Source organism: Eleutherodactylus coqui, chromosome 4, assembly GCF_035609145.1.
Source record: "Eleutherodactylus coqui strain aEleCoq1 chromosome 4, aEleCoq1.hap1, whole genome shotgun sequence".
NCBI lineage: Eukaryota > Metazoa > Chordata > Amphibia > Anura > Eleutherodactylidae > Eleutherodactylus > Eleutherodactylus coqui.
The window spans coordinates 267,189,800-267,217,289 of record NC_089840.1 but is presented as its reverse complement, the minus strand read 5'-3'; the positions used below and the strand labels follow the sequence as shown (position 1 = coordinate 267,217,289).

The 27,490-nt window shown below is 45.6% G+C and overlaps 2 protein-coding genes across 2 annotated transcripts in view; one reads left to right on the top strand and one right to left on the bottom strand.

Moving 5' to 3' along the window:
• TAPBPL (TAP binding protein like) overlaps positions 1 to 27,490 on the bottom strand; it is a 351,854-nt gene that overhangs the window by 166,085 nt on the left and 158,279 nt on the right. The window lies entirely within an intron of this gene.
• The window catches only part of SCNN1A (sodium channel epithelial 1 subunit alpha), a 97,300-nt gene continuing 77,995 nt past the window's right edge, over positions 8,186 to 27,490 (top strand). The window contains exons 1-2 of the mRNA XM_066601301.1: positions 8,186 to 8,390; positions 26,054 to 26,362. Of these exons, the coding sequence (XP_066457398.1) occupies positions 26,055 to 26,362 (308 nt within the window). The 5' untranslated portion in view covers positions 8,186 to 8,390; position 26,054. The remainder of the gene's footprint in view (positions 8,391 to 26,053; positions 26,363 to 27,490) is intronic.

Below are 27,490 nucleotides of genomic sequence, written 5' to 3'. Positions count from 1 at the left end.
AGTGTTACAGCAGGCTTGCGCAAAATTCTTTCCTGCCTCTGTGTTGCCTCTTACATCACCGCTGTATTCCTGTCCACAAGTGTACTGGGTCTCTGCTGGGGGTAGTTGTCCTAATTCATACGCAGCCAGCTAAGTGTTACAGCAGGCTTGCGCAAAATTCTTTCCTGCCTCTGTGTTGCCTCTTACATCACCGCTGTATTCCTGTCCACAAGTGTACTGGGTCTCTGCTGGGGGTAGTTGTCCTAATTCATACGCAGCCAGCTAAGTGTTACAGCAGGCTTGCGCAAAATTCTTTCCTGCCTCTGTGTTGCCTCTTACATCACCGCTGTATTCCTGTCCACAAGTGTACTGGGTCTCTGCTGGGGGTAGTTGTCCTAATTCATACGCAGACAGCTAAGTGTTACAGCAGGCTTGCGCAAAATTCTTTCCTGCCTCTGTGTTGCCTCTTACATCACCGCTGTATTCCTGTCCACAAGTGTACTGGGTCTCTGCTGGGGGTAGTTGTCCTAATTCATACGCAGACAGCTAAGTGTTACAGCAGGCTTGCGCAAAATTCTTTCCTGCCTCTGTGTTGCCTCTTACATCACCGCTGTATTCCTGTCCACAAGTGTACTGGGTCTCTGCTGGGGGTAGTTGTCCTAATTCATACGCAGCCAGCTAAGTGTTACAGCAGGCTTGCGCAAAATTCTTTCCTGCCTCTGTGTTGCCTCTTACATCACCGCTGTATTCCTGTCCACAAGTGTACTGGGTCTCTGCTGGGGGTAGTTGTTCTAACTCATACGCAGCCAGCTAAGTGTTACAGCAGGCTTGCGCAAAATTCTTTCCTGCCTCTGTGTTGCCTCTTATATCACCACTGTATTCCTGTCCACAAGTGTACTGGGTCTCTGCTGGGGGTAGTTGTCCTAATTCATACGCAGCCAGCTAAGTGTTACAGCAGGCTTGCGCAAAATTCTTTCCTGCCTCTGTGTTGCCTCTTACATCACCGCTGTATTCCTGTCCACAAGTGTACTGGGTCTCTGCTGGGGGTAGTTGTCCTAATTCATACGCAGCCAGCTAAGTGTTACAGCAGGCTTGCGCAAAATTCTTTCCTGCCTCTGTGTTGCCTCTTACATCACCGCTGTATTCCTGTCCACAATTGTACTGGGTCTCTGCTGGGGGTAGTTGTCCTAATTCATATGCAGCCAGCTAAGTGTTACAGCAGGCTTGCGCAAAATTCTTTCCTGCCTCTGTGTTGCCTCTTACATCACCGCTGTATTCCTGTCCACAAGTGTACTGGGTCTCTGCTGGGGGTAGTTGTCCTAATTCATACGCAGCCAGCTAAGTGTTACAGCAGGCTTGCGCAAAATTCTTTCCTGCCTCTGCTGTGCATTCCGTAAGCGAAGTCAGCCTCCAACCACAGGCCATTAAGCGGCACATTTAATTACAGCGTTCTGTTTCTGCACTACTGGTAATACAGCATGCTGAGGGGTAGGGGTAGGCCTAGAGGACGTGGACGCGGGCGAGGACGCGGAGGCCTAAGTCAGGGTGTGGGCACAGGCCGAGCCAGTGCGGTGGCCAGGGGTAGAGGCAGGGCCAGACCGAATAATCCACCAACTGTTTCCCAAAGCGCCCCCTCGCGCCATGCCACCCTGCAGAGGCCAAGGTGCTCTAAGGTGTGGCAGTTTTTCACAGAGACGCCTGATGACCGACGAACAGTGGTGTGCAACCTTTGTCGCGCCAAGATCAGCTGGGGAGCCACCACCACCAGCATGCGCAGGCATATGATGGCCAAGCACCCCACAAGGTGGGACGAAGGCCTTCACCGCCTCCGGTTTGCACCACTGCCTCTCCCCCTGTGCCCCAACCTGCCACTGAGCTCCAACCCCCCTCTGAGGACACAGGCACAAGTGCCTACCGGCCTGCACCCACACCCTCACCTCTGCTGTCCTCGGCCCCATCCAGCAATGTCTCTCAGCGCAGCGTCCAGACGTCGCTAGCGCAACTGTTTGAGCGCAAGCGCAAGTACGCCGCCACGCACCCGCACGCTCAAGCGTTAAACGTGCACATAGCCAAATTGATCAGCCTGGAGATGCTGCCGTATAGGCTTGTGGAAACGGAGGCTTTCAAAAGCATGATGGCGGCGGCGGCCCCCGCGCTACTTGGTTCCCAGTCGCCACTACTTTTCCCGATGTGCCGTCCCAGCCCTGCACGACCACGTCTCCCGCAACATTGTACGTGCCCTCACCAAAGCGATTACTGCCAAGGTCCACTTAACAACGGACACGTGGACAAGCACAGGCGGGCAGGGCCACTATATCTCCCTGACGGCACATTGGGTGAATTTAGTGGAGGCTGGGACAGAGTCAGAACCTGGGACCGCTCACGTCCTACCCACCCCCAGAATTGCGGGCCCCAGCTCGGTGCTGGTATCTGCGGCGGTGTATGCTTCCTCCACTAAACTACCCTCCTCCTCCTCCTCCAACGCAACCTGTGTCTCGCAATCAAGATGTGTCAGCAGCAGCAGCACGTCGCCAGCAGTCGGTGTCACGCGGCGTGGCAGCACAGCGGTGGGCAAGCGTCAGCAGGCCGTGCTGAAACTACTCAGCTTAGGAGAGAAGAGGCACACGGCCCACGAACTGCTGCAGGGTCTGACAGATCAGACCGACCGCTGGCTTTCGCCGCTGAGCCTCTAACCGGGCATGGTCGTGTGTGACAACGGCCGTAACCTGGTGGCGGCTCTGCAGCTCGGCAGCCTCACGCACGTGCCATGCCTGGCCCATGTCTTTAATTTGGTGGTTCAGCGCTTTCTGAAAAGCTACCCACACTTGTCATACCTGCTCGGAAAGGTGCGCCGGGTCAGCGCACATTTCCGCAACTCCAAGACGAACGCTGCCACCCTGCGGACCCTGCAATATCGGTTTAATCTGCCAGTGCACCGACTGCTGTGCGACGTGCCCACACGGTGGAACTCTACGCTCCACATGTTGGCCAGACTCTATGAGCAGCGTAGAGCTATAGTGGAATACCAACTCCAACATGGGCGGCGTAGTGGGAGTCAGCCTCCTCAATTCTTTACAGAAGAGTGGGCCTGGTTGGCAGCCATCTGCCAGGTCCTTGGAAACTTTGAGGAGTCTACCCAGATGGTGAGCGGGGATGCTGCGATCATTAGCGTCACCATTCCTCTGCTATGCCTCTTGAGAAGTTCCCTGCAAAGCATAAAGGCAGATGCTTTGCGCTTGGAAACGGAGGCGGGGGAAGACAGTATGTCGCTGGATAGTCAGAGCACCCTCATGTCTATATCTCAGCGCGTTGAGGAGGAGGGGGAGGAGCATGAGGAGGAGGGGGAAGAGACAGCTTGGCCCACTGCTGAGGGTACCCATGCTGCTTGCCTGTCATCCTTTCGGCGTGTATGGCCGGAGGAGGAGGAGGATCCTGAAAGTGATCTTCCTAGTGAGGACAGCCATGTGTTGCGTACGGGTACCCTGGCACACATGGCTGACTTCATGTTAGGATGCCTTTCTCGAGACCCTCGCGTTACACGCATTCTGGCCACTACGGATTACTGGGTGTACACACTGCTCGACCCACGGTATAAGGAGAACCTTTCCACTCTCATACCCGAAGAGGAAAGGGGTTCGAGAGTGTTGCTATACCACAGGACCCTGGCGGACAAACTGATAGTAACATTCCCATCCGACAGTGCTAGTGGCAGAAGGTGCAGTTCCGTGGGTCAGGTAGCAGGGGAGGCGCAGAGATCAGGCAGCATGTACAGCACAGGCAGGGGAACATTCTCCAAGGCCTTTGCCAGCTTTATGGCTCCCCAGCAAGACTGTGTCACCGCTCCCCAGTCAAGGCTGAGTTGGCGGGAGCACTGTAAAAGGATGGTGAGGGAGTACGTAGCCGATCGCACGACCGTCCTCGGTGACGCCTCTGCCCCCTACAACTACTGGGTGTCGAAGCTGGACACTTGGCCTGAACTCGCGCTGTATGCCCTGGAGGTGCTTGCTTGTCCTGCGGCTAGCGTCTTGTCAGAGAGGGTGTTTAGTGCGACTGGGGGAATCATCACGGATAAGCGTACCCGCCTGTCAACCGACAGTGCCAACAGGCTTACACTCATCAAGATGAACAAAGCCTGGATTTCCCCAGACTTCTCTTCTCCACCAGCGGACAGCAGCGATACGTAAGCAATACGTAGGCTGCACCCGCGGATGGAAGCATCGTTCTCTATCACCATCAAAAACGGGGACCTTTTTGCTTCATCAATCTGTGTATTCTATTCATCCTCCTCCTCCTGCTCCTCCTCCTGAAACCTCACGTAATCACGCCGAACGGGCAATTTTTCTTAGGCCCACAAGGCTCAGTCATATAATTTTTGTAAACAATTTTTATATGTTTCAATGCTCATTAAAGCGTTGAAACTTTCACCTGAACCAATTTTTATTTTAACTGGGCTGCCTCCAGGCCTAGTTACCAATTAAGCCACATTAACCAAAGCGATTAATGGGTTTCACCTGCCCTCTTGGTTGGGCATGGGCAATTTTTCTGAGGTACATTAGTACTGTTGGTACACCAATTTTTTGGGGCCCTCGCCTACAGTGTAATCCAATTAATTTTTTGCCCACCTGCATTAAAGCTGACGTTACATCAGCTGTGATGGGCAATGCAATGGGATATATTTATGTACCGCCGGTGGCTTCCTGGCACCCACCCATGCTGTGGGTCCACAGGGAGTTGTAACTGCATGTGTCCACTTCTAAAGAACCCCAGTCTGACTGGGGCATGCAGTGTGGGCCGAAGCCCACCTGCATTTAATCGGACATTACCTCAGCTGTGATGGGCACTGCAATGGGATACATTTATGTACAGCCGGTGGGTTCCAGGGAGCCACCCATGCTGTGGGTGCACACGGAATTCCCATTGCGGAGTTGTACCTGCCTGTGACTATTTATAAAAAAACGCGGTCTGACTGGGGCATGCAGACACCTTGACAGAATGAATAGTGTGTGGCACATAGGTTCCCCATTGCTATGCCCACGTGTGCAGCTCCTGATGGCGGTGGCACAGGATTATATTTCTCATTGCTTCTGTACAGCATTGTGGGCTATCGCCCCGCCCCTTTTAAAGAGGGTCGCTGCCTAGCCGTGCCAACCCTCTGCAGTGTGTGCCTGCGGTTCCTCCTCATGGCAGACGCACTTATAAATAGACATGAGGGTGGTGTGGCTATGAGGCCAGCGTGTGGCATGAGTGCAGCTGAAGGCTGCGCAGGGACACTTTGGTGTGCGCTGTGGACACTGGGTCGTGCGGGGGGGTTGGGCAGCATGTAACCCAGGAGAAGTGGCAGCGGAGTGTCATGCAGGCAGTGATTGTGCTTTGTTGGAGGTAGTGTGGTGCTTAGCTAAGGTATGCATTGCTAATGAGGGCTTTTCAGAAGCACTCTTGCCGCTATTGTGGCTTAATAGTGGGACCTGGGAACTTGAGATGCAGCCCAACATGTAGCCCCTCGCCTGCCCTATCTGTTGCTGTGTCGTTCCCATCACTTTCTTGAATTGCCCAGATTTTCACAAATGAAAACCTTAGCGAGCATCGGCGATATACAAAAATGCTCGGGTCGCCCATTGACTTCAATGGGGTTCGTTACTCGAAACGAACCCTCGAGCATCGCGATAATTTCTTCCCGAGTAACGAGCACCCAAGCATTTTGGTGCTCGCTCATCTCTACCTCCATCTGATTAGTGGGTGTACACATTCATAGGGACTGAATTGGGGTACAGCCTGTTGTGTATATACAGCCGGCATTCATTTAAATTTAATGGGATATTGCTTGCAGGTCACAGACAAAGAGCAAATTGCTTATGACAATTCAAGACCTAAGAGTGAAGATGGTGAGCATGGCTAACTATACTGGTAAGTGAGGTTAACTCTTCATTGGGACACTGTATATTGCAATCTGTGAACTATATCTATATTAGTGTTACAGGACAAACCCTTACAAGAAACCGCTAGTGCTAGGTTTCAATGACTGTTATTCTCTTACTGTATAGGTGGCTATTGTCCATCATATTGAGAAGGTGCAGATAGGAAGGTGTATCACCTGAGACTCTCCCTCTGGGGTACTCAGAAAGTCCAGCTGCAGCTCTCACTGACTGAGTCTCTCTCTTCCCTGCGCTCTCTAAAACTGCTGAGTCACACCTGAGCCAAGGAAGAGGACCTCTCTTTTATAACCAGCCCTTCAGCCAATCAGTGTGCAGCTCAGTTCCTGTAATTCCATAGCAACAAAGTGAGCAAAGTCATGTGACCTCTCTCTGAAGGTCCTGAAAGGAACATGACGTACAGAATTATTATTCATATGTATGTACACATGGGCATTTAACCCCTTACTTCTGCATCCAATCTACCACAAATCTTTTTAGTACAGTGTTAACCAGTAGAGTAAAGTGTGATTGTACTGAGTAAGAGAAACCAAGTCATCTTGTAGATATGATACCTGGTAATGGCGAACAAAAATACATGATGTTATAGCGAGCATTCTCTGAATTCTTCTTCTTCCTACAGATCACTGTAGGTTACGTCACTAGTGATGTAATATTCATTGCCTAGGAAGGAATGCCGAGCTATTGTCGAGACTGCTATCTCACCGCGAGAGTTCATACACTATTGCAGAGAGACAGCACGCATGTGCACTTGCACAGTCTCGGCAATAGCTCAGCACTCCCTGCTAGGCTATGAACGCTACGTCACTTGTGCCCGAGTAACACTTCCCTGCAGGAAGGAGACTGCAGAGAATTGACATTTCGTCACCAGAAGAAGAGGATCCGGACAGCTTGCAGTGAGGTGACCCAGAGGGACTGGAGGAGCCAGGAGAAGATCAGTGGGGAGAAGATCTGGTAAGAAGACTGATGGGGGAGGAATAGGTAAGTATAGAATTTTTTTTTCTAATGACAGAACCCCTTTAAGGCATGCATTTTGTACTGTGTGTCCATATTTATGTCCACCCCTGTACATCTCTGCTCCCTTGATGCTTGCATGTCCAGTACATGGTGCTATTCAGTGATTGACAGCCTACTTGTATGACTATGAATGCAAAGATAAGTGTCAATAATTCAGTAGTCTCGCCCACTGGACTCTGAAGCATAGAAAGAGCAGAGATGTAAATGAATGAAGTTATACTGAATCTCTTCCCACATACCATATATATATATATATATATATATATATATATATATATATATATATATATATATTGATCTGCTCAGCTCCTCCTGCTCTATGCCATTCTGCCTGCAGATAAGGACCAAATGAACAACGTGACAGGTTCCTTTTAACAATAAGACTTCCTTTCATAATTAGAACAGCAGAGTCATTACACAGCCATCTGTTAATTACATAACAAGAGACAGGTCCGGCAAGCTTTCGTCACATCCCATTTTGGGAAATTGACATTTGTGCATACGTTAATATGTTAATTGTCTTGCTTCCAGGGTTACTGAGAGATTCATATAATAGAAAAAAGTTACATCTGGCAAGATGAGTTTCACTACACCAAACAACAAGTGTTCAGTTCTTCTGCAGCGCCTCCACAGGGCAAATCAAGCATTACACGATTCCCACTGAAAGGAATGCAGGGACAAGCCAAGTCCTCCAAAGCAAGGGATATTCACTGCAGCCAGTCTCCAGTTCATTTAATAGATAAGGGTCCAGATTGGGCAACCATCCTCAATTAAAGGGGTTTTCCAGGTCTGTGGAATTCAACATCTCTCCTCAGGAGAGTACATCAATAGTTGTCAGGGGTCTGTATGGTACTGAAGGCTGAGCCCCATCGAAGTGAATAAGATTGAACCTGCAGTACCACGGGGGGCCACTGCACAGTGTATGAAGCTGTTTGCTTTCATCAACAGAAGAGCGCCATACATTAGAGCACCGGACCCTATGACAGACACCCGCCAATCAGCTATTGATGACCTATCTTGAAGATGGTCAGTAGTGGTGCAATCCTTTTAAACTTTTTGGTTATAGTCCAAGCTAATGCTCCAATGCTGAGCACGTTCAGCTCTGCTACATCTGCACACAAGTCTTTCACCTGTTAACGGCAGCTCTCACCTGTTTATAGGATGTCAATGAAGCTGTGTGCCGCAGGTTTAGCAGCAAGAGGGAGGGACTGGGGAGGTTTACAGGTACCAGTCTGCCAGATACAACTGGAAAAAAACCAGTTCAATTGCTACCTGGTCCAGGTGAGCGACAGGGGAGGGGACGGAGAAGGAGAGACTGCAAGGTGCATTCAGTGGGGGAAGGAGCTAGTGAGGACAAAAGCTGGACGTCTGGTCCTGCACTCCACGAAGAATGCTGTGGCAGCAGAGTATATTGCCCTGAAGAAAAGTACATCTCCTACACTATCCATAGGACAAGACGCTCAGGTTTGTGATCTCTCATATAAATGTCCCAATACTATATGACTTCACCACTTAAACAACACGTTGTGTCATCTTCTTGGTGACAACTACCAGTTGACTCTTATTTCCGCCATTATTGTTCCTACGAGGTTCTCACCCAACTCTCCCCGAGTCCTGAATAATGTTTTTCACCTTGGTATACAGTGATACATCCAAACGTTACTCTATAACTATGCAGAATGTCTATTCAGGATCCAGGAAGCTGAGTGGGGCATGTGAGCATATGCAGTCTGTATAGGGTCTAATAGGGATTGTTGAGGGATCAGCCGCCGGTGAGTTGGGGCGTCCTTTTCAGGATGATCACTCCACAGTCAGGCAGGGTATAATAGTGATCATTATAGGGACAACTTGAGCCTGCACTGCCTGACTGATATTGTAGCGACAAGCCTGTCATATATGGATGAAAGGGACCCGTGCTTTCCATCTAGCTGGAGAATGAATGATGGAATATATGTAGGTAAACATTAATCCATCAAATCATGAGTACTATGGTGATTATACATATATATATATGGCAGTTGCTGAGAAGTAGCTGAATCAAGTTCTCAGGAACGTATATTTACAGGTGATTGTTCTTTAAGAAGATTAAGGGCTAGATAATTCATAAGGGATGGCCATGGGGTCTATAGCACCCCCTCAACTTGAAAAGTGTTAAAAAAAAACCTAGGGTTGCATTAATGACTCAAGCCCTCAGGGGTATTTACAGGTGATTGACTGCTAGTGGAGATTTTACATTGTGAAATACTGAAACATTTTGCCTTTTCAAAGAGATTTTCTCCCCTTCCCCAATCCAATCCCGGCTGGCTTTAAAGGTGACACATATTCTGAATACATACCTATCTCCTAATGGATCACCGTCCTTTGCTATTGCACTAGAGAAGGAATTCTTGTGCACTTGAGCAATGAGCTGAAACCAGAAGGACTGGAAAGTGGAAGGGGGAGAGCGCATAACAGGTCTGATAGCTATCATATCTTTCCTTAAAGGGGCAGGATGCCTGAAGTTTGTCTTTCTTTTTGTCCTGCAGTTGACCGTCAGCTTTTTCAGACTGTTATGGTAATTGGGATTATTGATGTATACAAAAATCCTCCTGATCACTACTTTAGGTGACAAGTGCTGAGAACTCCCAGATACTGTACATTACCATTACATGCGTGACTGATATCAGCCGCTCCTCTTATAACGCTGCTGTGCTATTATAAGCTGCTGCCTTCAGGTTTACTGCTCCTTAAATACATTATGTATTGTCAGTGTTGGCTCTTTATTACTCTTCTTTCTATGTCGGTCCAATAACTGCAGTGAGTCAGAAAGTAAATTATTATAATTATAGAGAACATCAGACCAGGCCCGTATATTGCAATTAGATGGACATGAAGTGAAATAACTTAGCCTGAATTGCTAAGAGAATGAAATCTGACTTGTTCATATCTGCGTTAAAGGCTTTGAGTCTCCTTTGCACATTTACCTTAAAATCCAGAGCCAAATCTGGATTTGGTATCACTCAGAATCGCGCCGACCCAGAGAGTGTTATCACATTATCCATTTTGCACACGGAACACAGTAAAAATTATATCCAAAACACAAATAGCAGAATTCTTTTTTTCCCACAATTCCCAATAAAAAAAATAATTTAAAAGTTATTCAATACATTATATGTACCCAAAAATAATGCCATTAAAAAATACAACTTATCTCACAAAAAGCAAGCCCTCATGGCTGTGTCGACAGAAAAATTAAAACTTTGTGGCTCTAGGAATGCGAAAATTTAAAAAAAATGAAAAATTAGTTGGTCATTAAGATGCAAACAGGCTTTGTCACTAAGGAGTTAAGTTTATTTTTGAGTATTATCATTATTATTATTGACATTTCGGGTATTTTTATTATCATTATTCAATTTAGTAGTATTGGGCTGCAAAGGGGTCTAGTCTATCCCCTCAACCCCCAGAAGTTTTAATCATCACCACTATATCCTCCACTGGAATGGAGGATAAGCAAGAAATGTTTTTGGTGGGAAACCTCTTTTCCGCGGTCTCCATTAATACTATATAAATGGAGACCTCCCTCCACAGAAAAACATGGAAAAATAGAACATGCCGCAATTTTTTTCCCGCAGCGTAAATCCATGGCAGAATCCCGCATGTGAGTGTCAGGGTAATTTCCGCGTACAGCACCAATCAGGCCCACCCCAATGCCCCGCTGCCGGCGGTAAAGAAGAGACACCACACACGGAGGTCTGGTATAGTTCCTCACACAGGGACATGACTGCGCACTTTATTACAGATTACATGGGATCTTATACCCTTTGGTCTCATCACTAGGAATGGGTGATGGGCTCATTGGCTCAAATTCACAGCATAACCATATATGGGAAGTCCGGATTTCCGGCTGAGGCACTGAAAGTTATATACGTAGTTAAACAGTCGTTATCTTGATATGGCGCCTCTGGCTTATGTACAGAAAATCACGTATTCAATTAACTCCAGTGCAAAGAATCACGCACTCAATTCTGAGAAAGCGGCTAAGCATGCATTCTTCATATCTCTTTTCTCCTTCACTTTAACCTTCATCCTTCATCTAGTTTCTTTGGACATTCTTTCTCTTTTTGCCTTGCAAAGCATCTTGGCATATCTGATATAAGGCGAAGTATTAAGTTTTTCATAGAGTTAGTACATATAAGAATAAAGTTAGTATACATATAAAAAGAAAGGCACATAACTATATCTATATAAATGTATATATTCCAGTGTTTTCTTTTCTACCTACAAGGATATATATATTTCCTTCTCATGAGCACTGAGCTTTTAGGTTCAATAGAACCTAATAGATGCGTTAGTCCGCCGCAGATTTATGCTGCGGAGAACGCAGCATAAATCTTTCCGTGGGCGTTAGCCCTAAAGCATGGACACGTTGGGTCCTCCACAGAGGGAGACACTATTTGTAGCTGCTATCTACTGTGTTTTCCCGAAAACAAGACAGTGTCTTATATTAATTTTTGTTCAAAAAGGTTTAACTTTTTTACATGTATAGCTGCCTGGACACTATTTAAATTGACTTTTTTAATTAACTGTTAGCAGGGCTTAATTTTGGAGTAGGGCTTATATTTCAAGCATCCTCAAAAAGCCTGAAAAATCATTTTGCATCCTTAAAAATGCTATGTCTTATTTTCAGGGAAACAGGGTAGAATGACTAATTCTCTCTACTAACCCAAAATTGAGTATTCGCAAATGAGTTTTCTAAATCAGACAACCCGTCTAAAGCAGATCCTTTCTTCTAATCCCGGACAACCCCTTGACCCTCGTAATGAATTTTATGAGAACTCATCTAGAACATTAGGAGATGATTCAGCTTCTGTGTGTTGACTTTTGTACTAGAACTGCGATATTGAGAAATCACCTGTACCATTCCAGTTATTATGCCAGAATCAGTTATGACTTCTTAGTATTGCACCACAAGAAGTCCTCAAGACTGGTTAGTGCTCTGTGGGAAAATGGGCAGCAAAAGAGTATTTGTGAGATGCCTTCATGTGAAAAAGCTCTGACTTTTTTGCTAGTGTGGCTCTCTGAAGATGAAGATGTGCAAGCTTGTCTGATGGGGCAAACCCAAGCTCTGTCCTTGTGGAGTCTAGTATAGTTGACTTCATGAAGTTCAAAACAGCTGTATGGGCACCCTGCATGGCACATATATCCTTTCTAAACCTATGTTGTTGTTGTTAACCGTTTAGCCGTTCATGACCCTCGGTGACCCTAAAGGGGAGCTCCTTCAATGTTTTTCGGTTCTGCACTGCTTCTTTCAGTTGTGTAATATCCATGCCAGTATCAGCTTTGACAGTATCAGCCATCGTGTTATTTGATAGCCAGGTCCTCTTTTGCCACTGATCTGTCCAAGCATTATAGATGTTTCTAGCGACTCTGCTCACATTACATGGACAAAATACGTGAGCCTGAGCCTGGTCATCCTGCCCTCCAGTGATATATCGGGTCTTATACAATTTAGGACTTTTCTGTTTGTTAGTCTTGCTGCCCAGGGTATACACAACAGCTTTCGCCAACCTATGTTTTCCCTCTGGCATAGATTCTCTATTGTGGTCAATTTTCGAACTGAGGAAGATGCATTGGAAGTCTTGGAAGCCTATATGTACATAGCAAATATTTTTCTGGGTATCCTCAGCTTACAGATCTCTGTATATGTCAGATTTGAAAACAACCAGAGCAACATCTACGTGGAATTTGTATGTTCTTCTTAGAACATCTCCATGGAGTTTGTACATTCTTCTCACAATATTTGCATGGACTAAATGTTCTTCTACCACAGGGGTACATAAACTGTGTCCCGTGGACCGCATGCAGCCTCCAATGCCATTTTATGTGGCCCCAATCATCTGGACACAGAAATATCTATGTTTGGCTGCTCACATGCATTTTCAGGGTGAAGAAGAGTGGAATATAGCAGGGCAACAGGAATGGGCACGTATTAAGGATGTACTGTGTAGCCATGTCTGGGTCCCCTGGATATTAGAAAACTAAGATCTCTTGACTAGAGATGAGCAAATCTACTCGGTTCGGGTGTTTTTGAACTCGAGCACCGCTTTTTCCGAGTAACTCACTACTCGGACGAAAAGATTCAGGGGGAGCCGGGGGTGAGCGGGGGGTTGCAGAGGGGAGTGGGGGGGGGGAAAGAGAGAGCTCCCTCCTGTTCCCCACTGCTACCCCCCGCTCCACCACGCCGCCCCCCAGCGCCCCCCGAATCTTTTCGTCCGAGTAGTGAGTTACTCGGAAAAAGCGATGCTCGAGTTCAAAAACACCCGAAGCAAGTAGATTCGCTCATCTCTACTCTTGACCCGTTTGGCACTCCAGAAATGAGTGTATAAGTTAGTGGCATCCTAAATGCATGCAGCTCTCTCCATTGTGGTTTATAGGACTTATGAAATTCCAGTCCTTTACCTCAACATCCATCATCTACAATGGAGAGAGCCACAATCATTGTCTGCTCTTCTCTGGAGTGTGGATTGGGTGCTGAATGATCACAAATTGAGGCACCTGGCTAGAATTGTGTATGCGAACAGATGATGGACTCTTGCAGAAATCCCATTCACATTTAATGCAGGAGGCTCTACGTACATATCCTGCAGATCAGTGCAGCATTCTTTAGCTTCCATTGGATATGGGAGAAGCAGACGCACTAGAGTGCCTCTGTTACCAGTACAACACCGAACATATTGTCTCAAGTTGTTAATTGGGCCCTAATGGTTTGGCAACATGCAGAGTAATCCAATAAGTCATAGTATCAATGATTTCAGGCTAATGATCGGGTTTGTGTGTGGTGCAGATCTCATGAAGCTATTAACCCCAGTTGTCAACAAGGCACTGTGAAGACTGATGGTGACTCTACACTGGTGTGGGGTATGTTCGCATTGAACACTTTGGGTCCACTAGCCTGCCTAAACACAGTGTAGACAGGTGCCAACTACATTTCAATGCTTGGTGATTATTTGTAGCCCACCCTGGACTTCATGTTTTTCCATAAAAATGGGATATTTCAGCAGCATAAAGCACCATTGGGCCCAAGTTGTCCAGAAGTGGTTTGAGGAGTATTCTGGTGAGTTCCCTACGAATAGTGCGGCCTGCACGTTTTCCCAACATGAGCCCAGTTGAGCATGTATGGGATATGGTGGAGACGTCCATTCACACCAAAGATCCTGCATCTACAAATACCACAGAGTTGTGGGTGCCTATTCAGATAACATGGCTCAACATTCCCCTAGATGTCTTCTGTTCACTTGTGGAATTGATGCCACACTGAGTTGCTGTACTCTTCCAGGCTAGAGAGGGTCCTACACGTTATTAGTTCCTGTCCCATGTCTTTTAGCATTTCTCTGTTGAGTTTGTATGTTCTTCCAAAACAACTCCAGAAGTTTGTATCTTCTGTTACATCTCAATGGAATTTGTAACTTCTGTCTACAACATCTGCATTTCTATGTTCTTCAGGCAATATCTCCATGGAGTTTTGTATTTTCGTCCTACAATTTCTCCATGAAGTTTGAATCTTCTCCTGGTAACATTACATGGGTTTGTATGTTCTTCCCATGGGTTCTTCCAACTCCTCTGACAATAAGTACAGTACATTGTTCAACATCCATTATATATTTGTACTGATCGGATGTCCTTGAAACCCACACAGAGAGTCACCAATGACGTAGCTTTCTGTTTCCCAGCTCATGGACATAATGTGAGACACCTCTTTTGGCAAGTGTATCCTAGCGAAAAGCCACTAAATACACCTTAGATAGAAAAAGCTGTAATGTGATATCTTAAGGAAGGGAAGCCAACTGCACACATAATCTACTTGTCAACAAACTGTGTATTGTCTCAAAGCGGGAACTGTCAACATAACTTTACAAGTGCCCATCCACTGTATATGAAACCTGCGCTAAGATATCTGCATACATACAAAGTAAATCCAAGTCACAGCCTGTGCTGACTGACTGCCGTCAAGTCTGTTATTAGCGCCAATATGTTCTGCAACAATGTACACAGATTGCAACTTCCGATACCAATCCCTGGTCCTAATCTAAATTTCGATCTCAGGCAAACCCACTATAGAGACAATTTCATAGGAAGCCAATTAACCTATCAGGGGGATCATACAAACTCCAAGCATATGTCGCTCTGGGTCTCATTCAGACCCCATTGCTGCATGCAGCTATTCAGCTATTGCACCACCTACAATTCTTGCTTGAAGAGCTTGGACGATTTGAACATATATTAGCCATCTCCCAGCGTTGACCAACCTGTTGCTGAGTAACATGGGTTTGAAGCTGCAAGAGCAGTGAACAGTGAATCAAATGGTTGTCTGTGCAATGCACAGATGAACTGAGTCCTACATTGGGAGAGCTGCTCTTATTTTCTACTCTGAATTATAGAGTGTCCCTAATGTTCAATTCTCCTGCAGTGCCCCCGCAGTAGAAAAAAAGTATTACGCAGTTCTCATTGACATCAATAGGCTATAGATATAAATCACTGGAATCTCCAGAGCGAGATAAAGACCTTAAAGGGGTCTTCTGCCATTTTTTTAATTGTTAACTCATCCTCTGGATAGACCATCAGTAGTTGATGGACAGGGATCAGCCGCTCGGGACCCTGTCTATCAGCTGATTATTCATCTCATTGTCCAGTGCAGTGGACGAATGTCGTCACCAGAGGACACGGGAGGAAGTGGGGGTGCTGGCATCACTCCCATTGAGATCAATGGGAGCACATTGTTGCTCTTCAACTTCTTGTTTCTCTCATGGTCAGGACTGGGTTTAAAGTCTTGACTATTAAAGAAGCAAGAAGTGGAGTAGTAGCGCAGCACTCACATTCATTTCAATGGGAGTGAAGGCGGCGTTCCTACTTCCTGGGATGACCACTGATTACAACATCCGACACGCTGCACTGACAATGGGCCGGGTGATCAACTAATGGATGGGGGTCCCAAGTGGTGGGAAACCAGAAGCTTACCAGAGGTTAGTTCATCAGTTGAAAAAAAGCAGATCCCCTCTATTAATTACCTTATAGGATATTAGATATAGAAAATCTAACTTTAAATATTACACTAAAACCTCTACTAGCACTGACATCTACTAAGGCTGATTTCAAGTAAGGCCAGATATTTTAGCCAAACTTTTGTCTCTAGTAACATTGGTTGCCTCTAATAACACCGGCGTGTGCCGACCCACATGACCTTGCTGCAGAACCCACGTGATCTCCTGCTTGGTGTCTTCTCATCCTCCACCTGCTGCTTATGCAACCCACCCTTCTCCATCATCGGTGACGGGTAATACACTAGTACAGTACTGTACAATTGCACTCCAATGTAACAGCACAGAGAACACAGTGATAATGCTGAGGACAGATGATGTACCATAGTACAGCAGATGTCACCTGCAGTCCTATGTAACAGCACAGAGAACACAGTGATAACGCTGAGGACAGATGATATACCGTAGTACAGCAGATGTCACCTGCACTCCAATGTAACAGCACAGAGAACACAGTGATAATGCTGAGGACAGATGATGTACCGTAGTACAGCAGATGTCACCTGCACTCCAATGTAACAGCACAGAGAACACAGTGATAATGCTGAGGACAGATGATGTACCATAGTACAGCAGATGTCACCTGCACTCCAATGTAACAGCACAGAGAACACAGTGATAATGCTGAGGACAGATGATGTACCATAGTACAGCAGATGTCACCTGCACTCCAATGTAACAGCACAGAGAACACGGTGATAACGCTGAGGACAGATGATATACCGTAGTACAGCAGATGTCACCTGCACTTCAATGTAACAGCACAGAGAACACAGTGATAATGCTGAGGACAGATGATGTACCGTAGTACAGCAGATGTCACCTGCAGTCCTATGTAAAAGCACAGAGAACACAGTGATAACACTGAAGACAGATGATATACCGTAGTACAGCAGATGTCACCTGCACTCCAATGTAACAGCACAGAGAACACAGTGATAATGCTGAGGACAGATGATGTACCGTAGTACAGTAGATGTCACCTGCATTCCAATGTAACAGCACAGTGAACACGGTGATAACGCTGAGGACAGATGATATACTGTAGTATAGTAGATGTCACCTACAGTTCTATGTAACAGTACAGAGAACACAGTGATAACACTGAAGACAGATGATATACCGTAGTACAGCAGATGTCACCTGCACTCCAATGTAACAGCACAGAGAACACAGTGATAACGCTGAGGACAGATGATATACTGTAGTATAGTAGATGGCACCTGCACTTCAATGTAACAGCACAGTGAACACGGTGATAACGCTGAGGACAGATGATATACTGTAGTATAGTAGATGTCACCTACAGTTCTATGTAACAGTACAGAGAACACAGTGATAACGCTGAGGACAGATGATATACTGTAGTATAGTACTTCAATGTAACAGCACAGAGAACACAGTGATAACGCTGAGGACAGATAATGATGTCACCTGCAGTCCTATGTAACAGCACGGAGAACACTGTGTTAACGCTGAGGACAGATAATGATGTCACCTGCAGTCCTATGTAACACCATTGAGAACACAGTGATAACGCTAAGGACGGGTGATGTATTGTAGTGCAGCAGGTGTCAACTGCAGTCCTATGTAACACTTCAGAGAACACTCTGAAAATACTGAGAACAGATGATGTACTGCTGTACAGCAGATGTGACCTACGGTCCTATGTAACAGCACAGAGAACACAGTGATAACGCTGAGGACAGATGATGTTCAATAACATGTTAAATGTTCATTTATTCTTTACAGTAGTCTTTTATCTTCATCTATTATTGTTATTTGGTATTAAAGACCATATTTATTCTCCATTAAATGCGGTTTGGTGTGTATTTTGGAACGTCTAGAACGAATTAATTGGATTTACGTTGATTCTTATGGAAACAATTACCGTAGCAGTGGTTTAAGGTAAAGCCACTTGCTTTCGGACGGATTACCAACATTAGTAGAGGTTTTACTGTATTTGCATTAAAGGGGTCGGCACTCAAATGGTCATTGTAGAGCTCAATATCTGATTGCATTCAGCTTTGTAGGGTTATGGATGAGAGCTCAGTGCTTAGGTTAGGAACTAGAGTTATTTCTGCAACACAAGAGGCTTTGATCTGTTATTGAAAAATACAGCGTTGTATTAAGGTCTGAGTTCTGTGTGCGGTTGTGTCAATGTACTCTTTATGATTCACAGGGTCCTAATGCAGGTGCCTTGAATAAACGACCTTTCCAATATCCCTGGTCATGTCAGAGGCTTTTGGTGGCATACTTGTGTTTAGTAACATTTTATATGACGCCTTTTTTTCAGTAGTTTTGTTGCTTTTCTTTTATTTGCTCTGATTTGCATATCATTGCAAAAATGTAGTGGTTTGAGAAGGGGGTGAGCTTGCAGGTGGGGGTGGAGCCTAAGATTGGCAGGTTGCCACAGGCTGCACTGACAGCAGCTACTTTGTGCCATTCCTGGACAATCCCTTTAACCCGTTAGAGGGAACCTGTCATGTCCCCATAGCACCATAAACTAAGTTCTGGTATTGTTAGGGTAGATGACAGGGATCTGGCTCTCCCATAGACTTGTATAGGAGAGCTTGTGCACAGGACATGGAAAAGAGTGGGATGTTTGTGCCACATGCCGACTCCAATGGGGGACATTGGTGGATCATGGGATCGGGCGGGTTTAAAAAATACATCACCAGGCTTCCTGTCATGTCCCATAACTAAATTATGGTGGTTAGAGGAAGCGACAGGTTCCCTTTAATGACCAGAAATTTGTCAAATTTTCTCTTTTTTGTTTATTCATCCCCATTTTGAAGAGCTATAACTTCTTTACTTTTTGTCAACACAGCTGTATTTTTTAATAGTTTTACTTATTATAAGATATAACGTATTGAAAAACTTTTAAAAAATGTTTTACGTTGCGGTGTTCATTATTCTACGGGTCAGTACAAATGTGGCGATTCCAAATGTATATAGTTTTTTAAATGTATTATTACTAGAGATGAGCGAACGTGTTCTTAACGAACACTTACGCACCCGGACACCGGCTTTACCGAGGACTTCAGTGTCCGCGCGTAAAGATTCGGGGGGCGCCGGGGGGCGGGGAGAGGCGCGGCGGCGCGGGCGGCAGCAGCGGGGAACAGGGGGGAGCCCTCTCTCTCTCCCTCTCCCCCCCACTCCCTGCCGCACCCCCCCGCGCTGCCACGGCGACCCCCCAACTTTTTTCGCCCGAGCACGGAATTGCTCGCAAAGTTCGGTGTTCGGGCGAAAAGGGGCGGAGCCGAACACGTTCGCTCATCTTTAATTATTACTTCTAAAATATGTCAGAACTTTTTTAAAAATTCTGCTTCTGTGGCCGTCTTCTGAGACCCATGACTTTTATATTGTTCTGTTGCAATGGCTGTGTGAGGGCTTGCATTTGCAGTTTTTATTGGTATCATTTCAGGGTACATAAGACTTTTATATCACTTTTTGTTCATTTTTTTAGAAGATGAGGTATTCAAAAAAATGCAACTCTGGTATTTTTGTTTCCCTATAACATTCACCATGTAGGATAAATTATTATATATCTTAATAGTTTGAACATTTACAGAACCAATTAGGTTTATTTTATTTATTGATTTTTTTTTAATGCAAGAAATGGGAAAATAGATTTTTATTTGAGCTTTTAATATATTTTTTAAAACCTTATTTAACTTATTTTTATATTTTTTCTTTGGCCAGCATAATGGAATTGAACTTACAATACCGTTACTGCTTCTACAGTATACTACAATACATCAGTATTGCAGTATATGGTATTTTTCATGATAGAATATTAAGCTTTGCCTGTGGCACCTTAGTCTGGGTGGCTAGGGTATTCAATAGACCTACCACCACATACGAAGACACTAGTATTATAAGTGGCACATGGTAGATGGGGGGACCTATTACAGATGGTGCATAGGGGCCCAGGAGCTTCAGCTTATGCCCCTGGACCTGATAATTCACTAGAGAAATGGATATCATATTTCTATGTGTATTGTCTAGTAGGTAGGCCAATTACTATAGGCATGTTCCTAGAGCCAGAAACAGGAAAGACCAGGAAGATGAAAAAAGAAGAAAGACTACTACTGAATTGCAAAATTTTAACAAAAAACATTACATCTTTGGAAATTGAGATGGTTAGAAAAGGTCTAGTCACATGAAGCCCCACTTTTTCAGATGCCTATTTTGCGGCTTTCCACATGTAAACATCATGCATGTGAGGACTGTGGAGTTTTGCTGTGTGCGGGGATGTCTGTGTGTGCGTCTGTGAGAAGAGAGTTAGTGAGTAACAAGATTTACAATAAATCAATTCAGGAAGCAAAGAGTTAATTATATCATACCCACACTTCAGACAATTTTTAAAACAAGCTGTCACAATTGTACTGTGGGTCCAGAAAGTCTTCAGACCCTTTCATTTTTATTACATTTTGTTATGTTTTGGCCCTGTGCAAATTAAAAAAATCAACTTTTCCCCATCATTCTGCAATCAATACCCCATAATGACAAAGAGAAGACAGGATGACAGAAATCTTTGTACATTTGGGAAAAAAAAAGGTTTTTGCATTGACATAAGTATTCACACCTGGTACTCAGTACTTCGTTGAAGCACCTTTGCCAGTGATTCCAGCCTCCAGTCTTCTTGGTTATATGATGCCACAAGGTTTCCACATTTCGATTTGGGAATCTTCTGCCATTCTTATCTGCAACTCCAGCTCAGTCAGGTTGGATGGGGCTGTCTGTGGACGCCATCTTCATGTCATCTGACATGTCCGATTGGGTTGAAGTCAGAGCTCTGGCCAGGCCACTCAAGGACATTCACAGAGTTGTCCATAAGCTTCTCCTGTGTTGTCTTGGTTGTGTGCTTAGGATCATTGTCTTGTTGGAAGGTGAACCTTCTGCCCAGTCTGAGGTCCCCAACACTCTGGATCAGGTTTCCTTTTAGAATATCTCTATACTTTGTTCCATTCAGCTTTCCATCCACCCTGACTGGTCTCTCCGTCCCCCAGCGTGGTGCTGCCATCACCAGGCTTCATTATAGGGATGGTATTGGGCAGGTGATGAGCGGCGCCTGGTTTCCTCCAGACAGAACACTTAGAATTGAGGCCAAAAAGTTTCATTTTGGTTTCATCAGACCAGAGAATCTTGTGAGTCTAAGGCCCTTTAGGTGCTTTTTGGTATCTCCAGGCAACTTTCATACTTCTTTCTGGCCCCTCTGCCATAACGACCAGATTTGTGGAGGCTGCAGTGATGGTTGACATTCTGGAAGTTTCTCGCATGCAGAATCTTTAGAGCTCAGCCAGAGTGACCATTGGGTTCTTGGTTACCTCTCACCAAGGCCCTCCTCCTCCGATTACATAGTTTGGTGGGTCGGCAGCTCTAGGAAAAGTCCGGATTGTTCCAAAACTTCTTCCATGTAAAAATCATGGAGGCCGCTGGGCTCTTGGGAACTTTCAGTCCAGCAGAAATGTTTTTGTAGCCTTCTGCAGATCTGTGCCTCCACACAATCCTGTCTCTGAGCTCCACAAGCAATTCTTTCCTCCTGTGAAAGTAAAAGGGTCTGAAGACTTTTTCCAGACCCACTATGCATCAGGAGTAACACTATATCCAGCTGTTATATAACTTGTATCCTACAGTTATTCCTAGTTTCTCTACCGTATCTCTCTGTTTTCTCTGAGCTGGATGGAGGTAGAGATGTCATCTTTATCATCAAAAAATACAGACCAAGGTAAAAAAAAAGGGGGCATGGTTTTTGGGTACGGCTTAACACAACATGTGATTTTACCTCCGTTGTTCCACCTGGAAATATGTGACTAAACTGACAACTGGCTTGTACAATTCCTATATTGTGGGACTATGCTCCAAAGTTTCTCGTACTAAGGTGTCATCCACCAATGCCTTCTGCATTGTGTGTCATCTGGTGATGGCCCTGTAATGTAGTGCCAGCCCCAGGAACTCACCATATTAGAACACTGGTAACTGATGCCTTCATAAAGTACATGGCTGGTTCAAGGGCTACTCATGACCTACTATAGTCAGGTGTGTATGGAAATTAAAAAGAATAAATAAAACCTGATGCTCCAGAGATTCAAGCCATTTAGAATAGAAAGCCAATGAACTTACTTTACCTAAACTAAGTGTATTGACTTACTATTCTAAATGGCTGTAGACCCTGGAGCGCTGAGTTTTATTTATTCATTTTAATTTCCATACATGTTACCTAGATCTATCCCAATGTCCCGTCACTGGCCCCAACAAGTAATGGTATCCCCTTCTTGGCCCCAACAAGTAATGGTGTCCCCTTCTTGGCCCCAACAAATAATGCTGTCCCCTTCTTAGCCCCAACAAGAAATAGTGGCCCCAACAAGTAATGGTGTCCCCTTCTTGGCTCCAACAAGAAATAGTGTCCCCTCCATGGCCCCAACAAGTAATGGTGTCCTCTGTGGCCCCAACAAGTAATGGTGTTCCTTCTGTGCCCCCAAATAATGCCCCTTTACATTATGTATTGTGGAACTCCTGGCTGGCCAACATTCCTACAGGCATGTTCATAGACACTTCCAGTACCACACATGTTGTGAAAAGATCAGCTGACTCCTCCCTTGGGTCCTGTAATAAAAGAACAGTCTATATAGTGAGCGCAGGAGACAGGGGTGGGAATCAGCTGTCATCCTCACAGTGTGCACGACACTCGGAGCGTCTATAAGTGAGTTGAAGAGCTTGCAGGTTGTTGCTTGCCAAGAGGTTAAACACTGATGCCTAATTAGTCCTTACCGGTAATTAATATTACTGGTAAAAAATAACACTTATTGGCAAAAACAATCTTCCCCAGGAGGAGTTGTTGGAATCGAATGAAGCTTTCTATGTGTGATTGTACCGTTCATATAAGCAAGGCTAACTTCACATGGGCAAGTGCGACAACGGGCCGTGTATTATGGCCCAATATTGTGCTTCCTACATGCGATTTCCCTGCGGATGTAAGGTGTTTTTATATCAAAACCGCCTTGCATAACTTTGTGGAAGTAGCGATCGTCTGCAGCGGTTATCAGTCACGGTGGAGGACTGCGAACTGTCTCCCATTGTTTTCAATAGGGAGATCGTGCACGAGTGTGCACCCAGCATATGGCGCGATGCTGCCGCCAGCCCCATTAAAAACAGTTGGTGGTCCCATGCAAGGGCATGCCCCAAGATAGGGCATGCTGCAATTTATTTCCCGCATCAAGGTGCAATGCATTGCCGGAAAACACCACTAATGTGCATAACCCTACTCAAAAGAAAGCGGTTTATATTCATGCAAGATTTGTGTGTCTCGCAACACACAAATCACATGCGAGAATTTCACCCGTGTGAAGCCGGCCTAAGTGATTACAATCTCAGAGCAAAAGGATCATTTATTGCGCAAAACTGAACCCTTGAAGGGCGTATGGATACAAGATGTGATACAGGAGACATGGAGGCTCTAGCAGCCTGTTGGGCTGCCTCTAGATTGGATGAATGTGACACATCCACTGGTCCCAACATCTTCAAACAGTCTGGTCAGAATGGCCCAGGTGATGGGCAATCTAATCACACCACTGCTCTAATCATTTGCATATCTGACTGAGATGTATCTGCATGCCGAATTTTGCAACAAAAAGACTCCTTGTAAGTGCTTTTTTTTTTTTTTTACACAGGGTGTAATTAATGGCATTGGCCTTTAGGAGAATTACTGGCTGGGCCAGAGAATTACTGGTTGGACCAGTGTTTTACCAGCTGGGTGGCAACCTTAGCTTGAGAAGCCGCTATTATTTGTCTTCTATACATCGCACATGGAGAAAACAGGACTTCTTCTTCTCTAACTCTCTATAGTGTTAGAACAGTGTGTGTGAACCCACCATGGGTCAAAAGGGGTATCATCTCTTATAAAGGAGAGCACCTAGAAGGTGTGTGGAAACACCTTGTTGCTGAGTGAGGAGATGTTACGGCACTCTGCCCCCCGAGTGCCAAGTGGGATGCCCTGATCTTCCCGCACCCCACTGTCCCTGCCTACTTGCCTCGGCCCTGGCTAACCCCAGGCGGACAACTGGACAGCGGTCCCTGCTCTGGCTGGGGACCTGGCGGCTGACAAGCAGGAAACTACCTAATGGGGGGGACAGAGTGCCGACAGAGGAGGCAGATGAATCAGACCAACAAAACTGACAAGGCTGGAGATGGAGCTCACAGGCAAACTGGCAGGGTGCAGGATAGCAACTAGTGCTGACTGGGCCAGACCAGGTTAGAGGCAAACAGAACCAACACAAACAGACAGAGTGATAGGGGACCAGAGGGAGCTGACCGACAACTAGGGACTGACTGAGGGGAACCACAGACAGACTGGCTAGGTGCATGCAGAACCAATAACTGGCAATGAGCTCAGTTCACTGCCAGTCTTTTAACCACAAGGTTCCGCCCAGGGGCGGAGAGTGGGAGGAGGCAACTCCACCCACTGCTGTATAAGAAGCACAGAGGAGTGCGGGCAGCACCCTACGGGCGGGCACGCCCACGCCGCCGCCCACTGGCCAACCCAAGCTGCTGGGATGACCTCGACACAGGGCTCCAGGCTGCTGGAGCCGACGCCGGAGCGACGTGCGCCGACCGCGGGACCCCATGCCGCACTGTATGGTAACAGGAGACTTACAAGGCCATGCACGCTCATCTGGGAAATATATGCAAAAAAGAACGATGGAACAATAACTCTGCAGTGCCACCTATTGGATAGCAGCATTCCTTCAACCTAATAGAATGCCGCCATCCAATAAGTGGTGCTGCACAGGTATTGTTCATTCTTTCTTAGTTCAACCCACCATGCCACATACCAATTTGGCTTAGGACTATTCCTGCTATTCCTGGGGGTTGTCAATTGTTACCTGGTCTTACCTGCAGGGAACTTGAGACTGTTACTCCAAGAATAGCCGCAGTACACTTGGGAAAGGAAGGGGGGCCCGGACACAAACAGGTCAAAAGCGCCATGTTACGGTGCCAGAAGAACACAGGCTAAAGTCAGAGAGTTCTTGCATTATGGTAATACAGTTGCAAGGTAAGTGCAGACAGCAAGCACACAATTACATAAATTGTAATTTAGGTACAAGCTGAGGTCGGGACATGAGAAGATGGGAAAGCTTAGTGAATATGGCATGGATCAAAGCAGGAGATAGTCGCAGTACTACAGAACCTTAGCAGAACATAGTGGAACCTTTTGCTCAGGCATCATCCATTGGGTGACGGTGCCTTAATTAACCATAGGACAATCTGGATTGGTTGGAAATAGAAAAGTTGGGTGCACACTAGCACTTTAAGATGTGGGCCCGGGTGTGCACACCCTACGAGCATTAGTGACATAAGTCCGAACAAAACAGATTGTACGGCATCTACCACACATGACATAAGAGAAACGTTGATGGCACAACTGACGGAAGGATGATGTAAGGGTAGTCGCCGACCACAACAGTAATAATCTAAAAATAATTGTGAGTACAACTGCTCTACCTGTGACTTGATACATACTTATAGGTACTTTATGGGTAGGTATTGCATATATTCATTTCAGAAAGGCCCAAATTCACCTTTCTGTCCATGCCCGGCCTCTTTGGCAGGGATGGCATTGTTAGAGAGGGGACGTAAGCTGCCCGACGGACAATAGATATTATCTCTATAAATAAACTAATAACACCTTCTGTCTTCATGCTGCATTGGGAACATGATGTCATCGGAGGATGATTCATCATTAATAACTCACCCGTTTACTTTTTGCTATTACTGTAGAGAAGATGCCGCCTGTGGAAAATTTGAGCGTAAATTTACTAACATACCTGGTGACAAATACAACTGCTGTCATTACACTTAAAACAAGGCTCGTTAAGTCCAACCCTGGACACAGGATCAAAGCACATCTCACAACATAAGTAGACCGGCGGGTCATTCACGAGTTTGGAGAAGCCGAATGACAGCTCTTGCTGGAGCTGTGACGTAAAGCAGCCATATTGGTGGTCACTCGGCTTTTCAAGATTTTTATTTTGTGTTTTTTATTTCCAGGATGTCTTCAGAGAAGAAACAGGAAAAGGAAGGGCTCATTGAGTTTTACGCCTCATACCGGGAACTCTTTGAGTTCTTCTGCAACAATACAACCATTCATGGCGCCATCCGGCTGGTATGTTCCCGTAACAACCGCATGAAAACTGCTTTTTGGCTTGTCTTGTTCTTGGTCACCTTTGGACTTCTCTACTGGCAGTTTGGGCTTCTCTTTGGACAGTATTTCAGCTACCCAGTCAGCATCACAGTAAACGTCAATTCAGACAAATTGCTTTTCCCAGCCGTGACGGTGTGCACCCTGAACCCATACAGGTGAGGAAAGATGACTCAGATATGACACTACTAGGTCAGAAGAAAAATTACCATGCCAGTCCAATGCCTTAAAGCAATCTCCAGTTTTAGGAAAAAATTCTCTCCCGAGACCAGAGGTGCAGGGTGGTATATTACCTGCAATTGTTCTTCTCTGCCGTCCTTCCAATACGACGGTTTTTGCCCTGCCTTTGGCCATCCAAGATGGCTGCAGCAATTTTCTAGCTACCTAATGCACACTATGCACTGTTCTCTGATTAGTGATCACATGAACAGCAATGGCCAATCACAGAGCAGGTATAGTACAATGCACAATGTGGGTATTAGGTAGACTGTAGATTGTGTCGGCCATCTTGGATCTGAGGGACAGCTGAGCAAAACAACTGCAAGAAATATAATTCCCCCCTTCCTCTGGTCCTGGGCCAGTATTTTATACCAAAAAGAGAGGGTTTCTTTAAATATTCTGGTTACCTCCTTACAACCCTACTAATAACCTACATTGAAAATATGATAGGATGATACAATGCCCAAAACATAGATACATCAGAGCACTGTGCCACAGAACGAGCAAAAAAATCACAAATTTAGGTCTACAAAAATGTGGTAATTTTTCAAATTTTATGCCACACTCACCACTTCTCAAGAAAGTAGGTGTAGCTTAGCTGTTATGGGCATGGCTGCCACTGCTTTATAGATTTTCTATCATTTACACTAGAAATTGGAATAAATTATAGCGTAAGTCATGTCCTTGTCATAGCTGCCTTTTATGGAGCACGGATAGCTCAAGAAGCACAAAATTAATTAAAAGGTTTGTACCTCTTAACCCTTTGCAATCCAATTTTTGGTTCAGGGTTTCCTAGGGCGCTTTCTCTTTCTGTCATTATACAATGGCGCCATCTGCTGGCTAGAGCCAGCACTGCGGCATGGGACATGCTGGAGAGGCCCCCGACAACAGAGTGGACAGTAATATACAGTAAGAATACCCTGCCGGACGTCTTCCAACATCGGAGCTGTACAATCTTCAATCAGAATGTCTTTAGACGTCAGACAGTGGATTGGAAAGGGTTAATAAATTTGGTGCATCTTCCTCCAGCGGGCTGTAGATTAAGACAGACATATGAAACTCGAGTC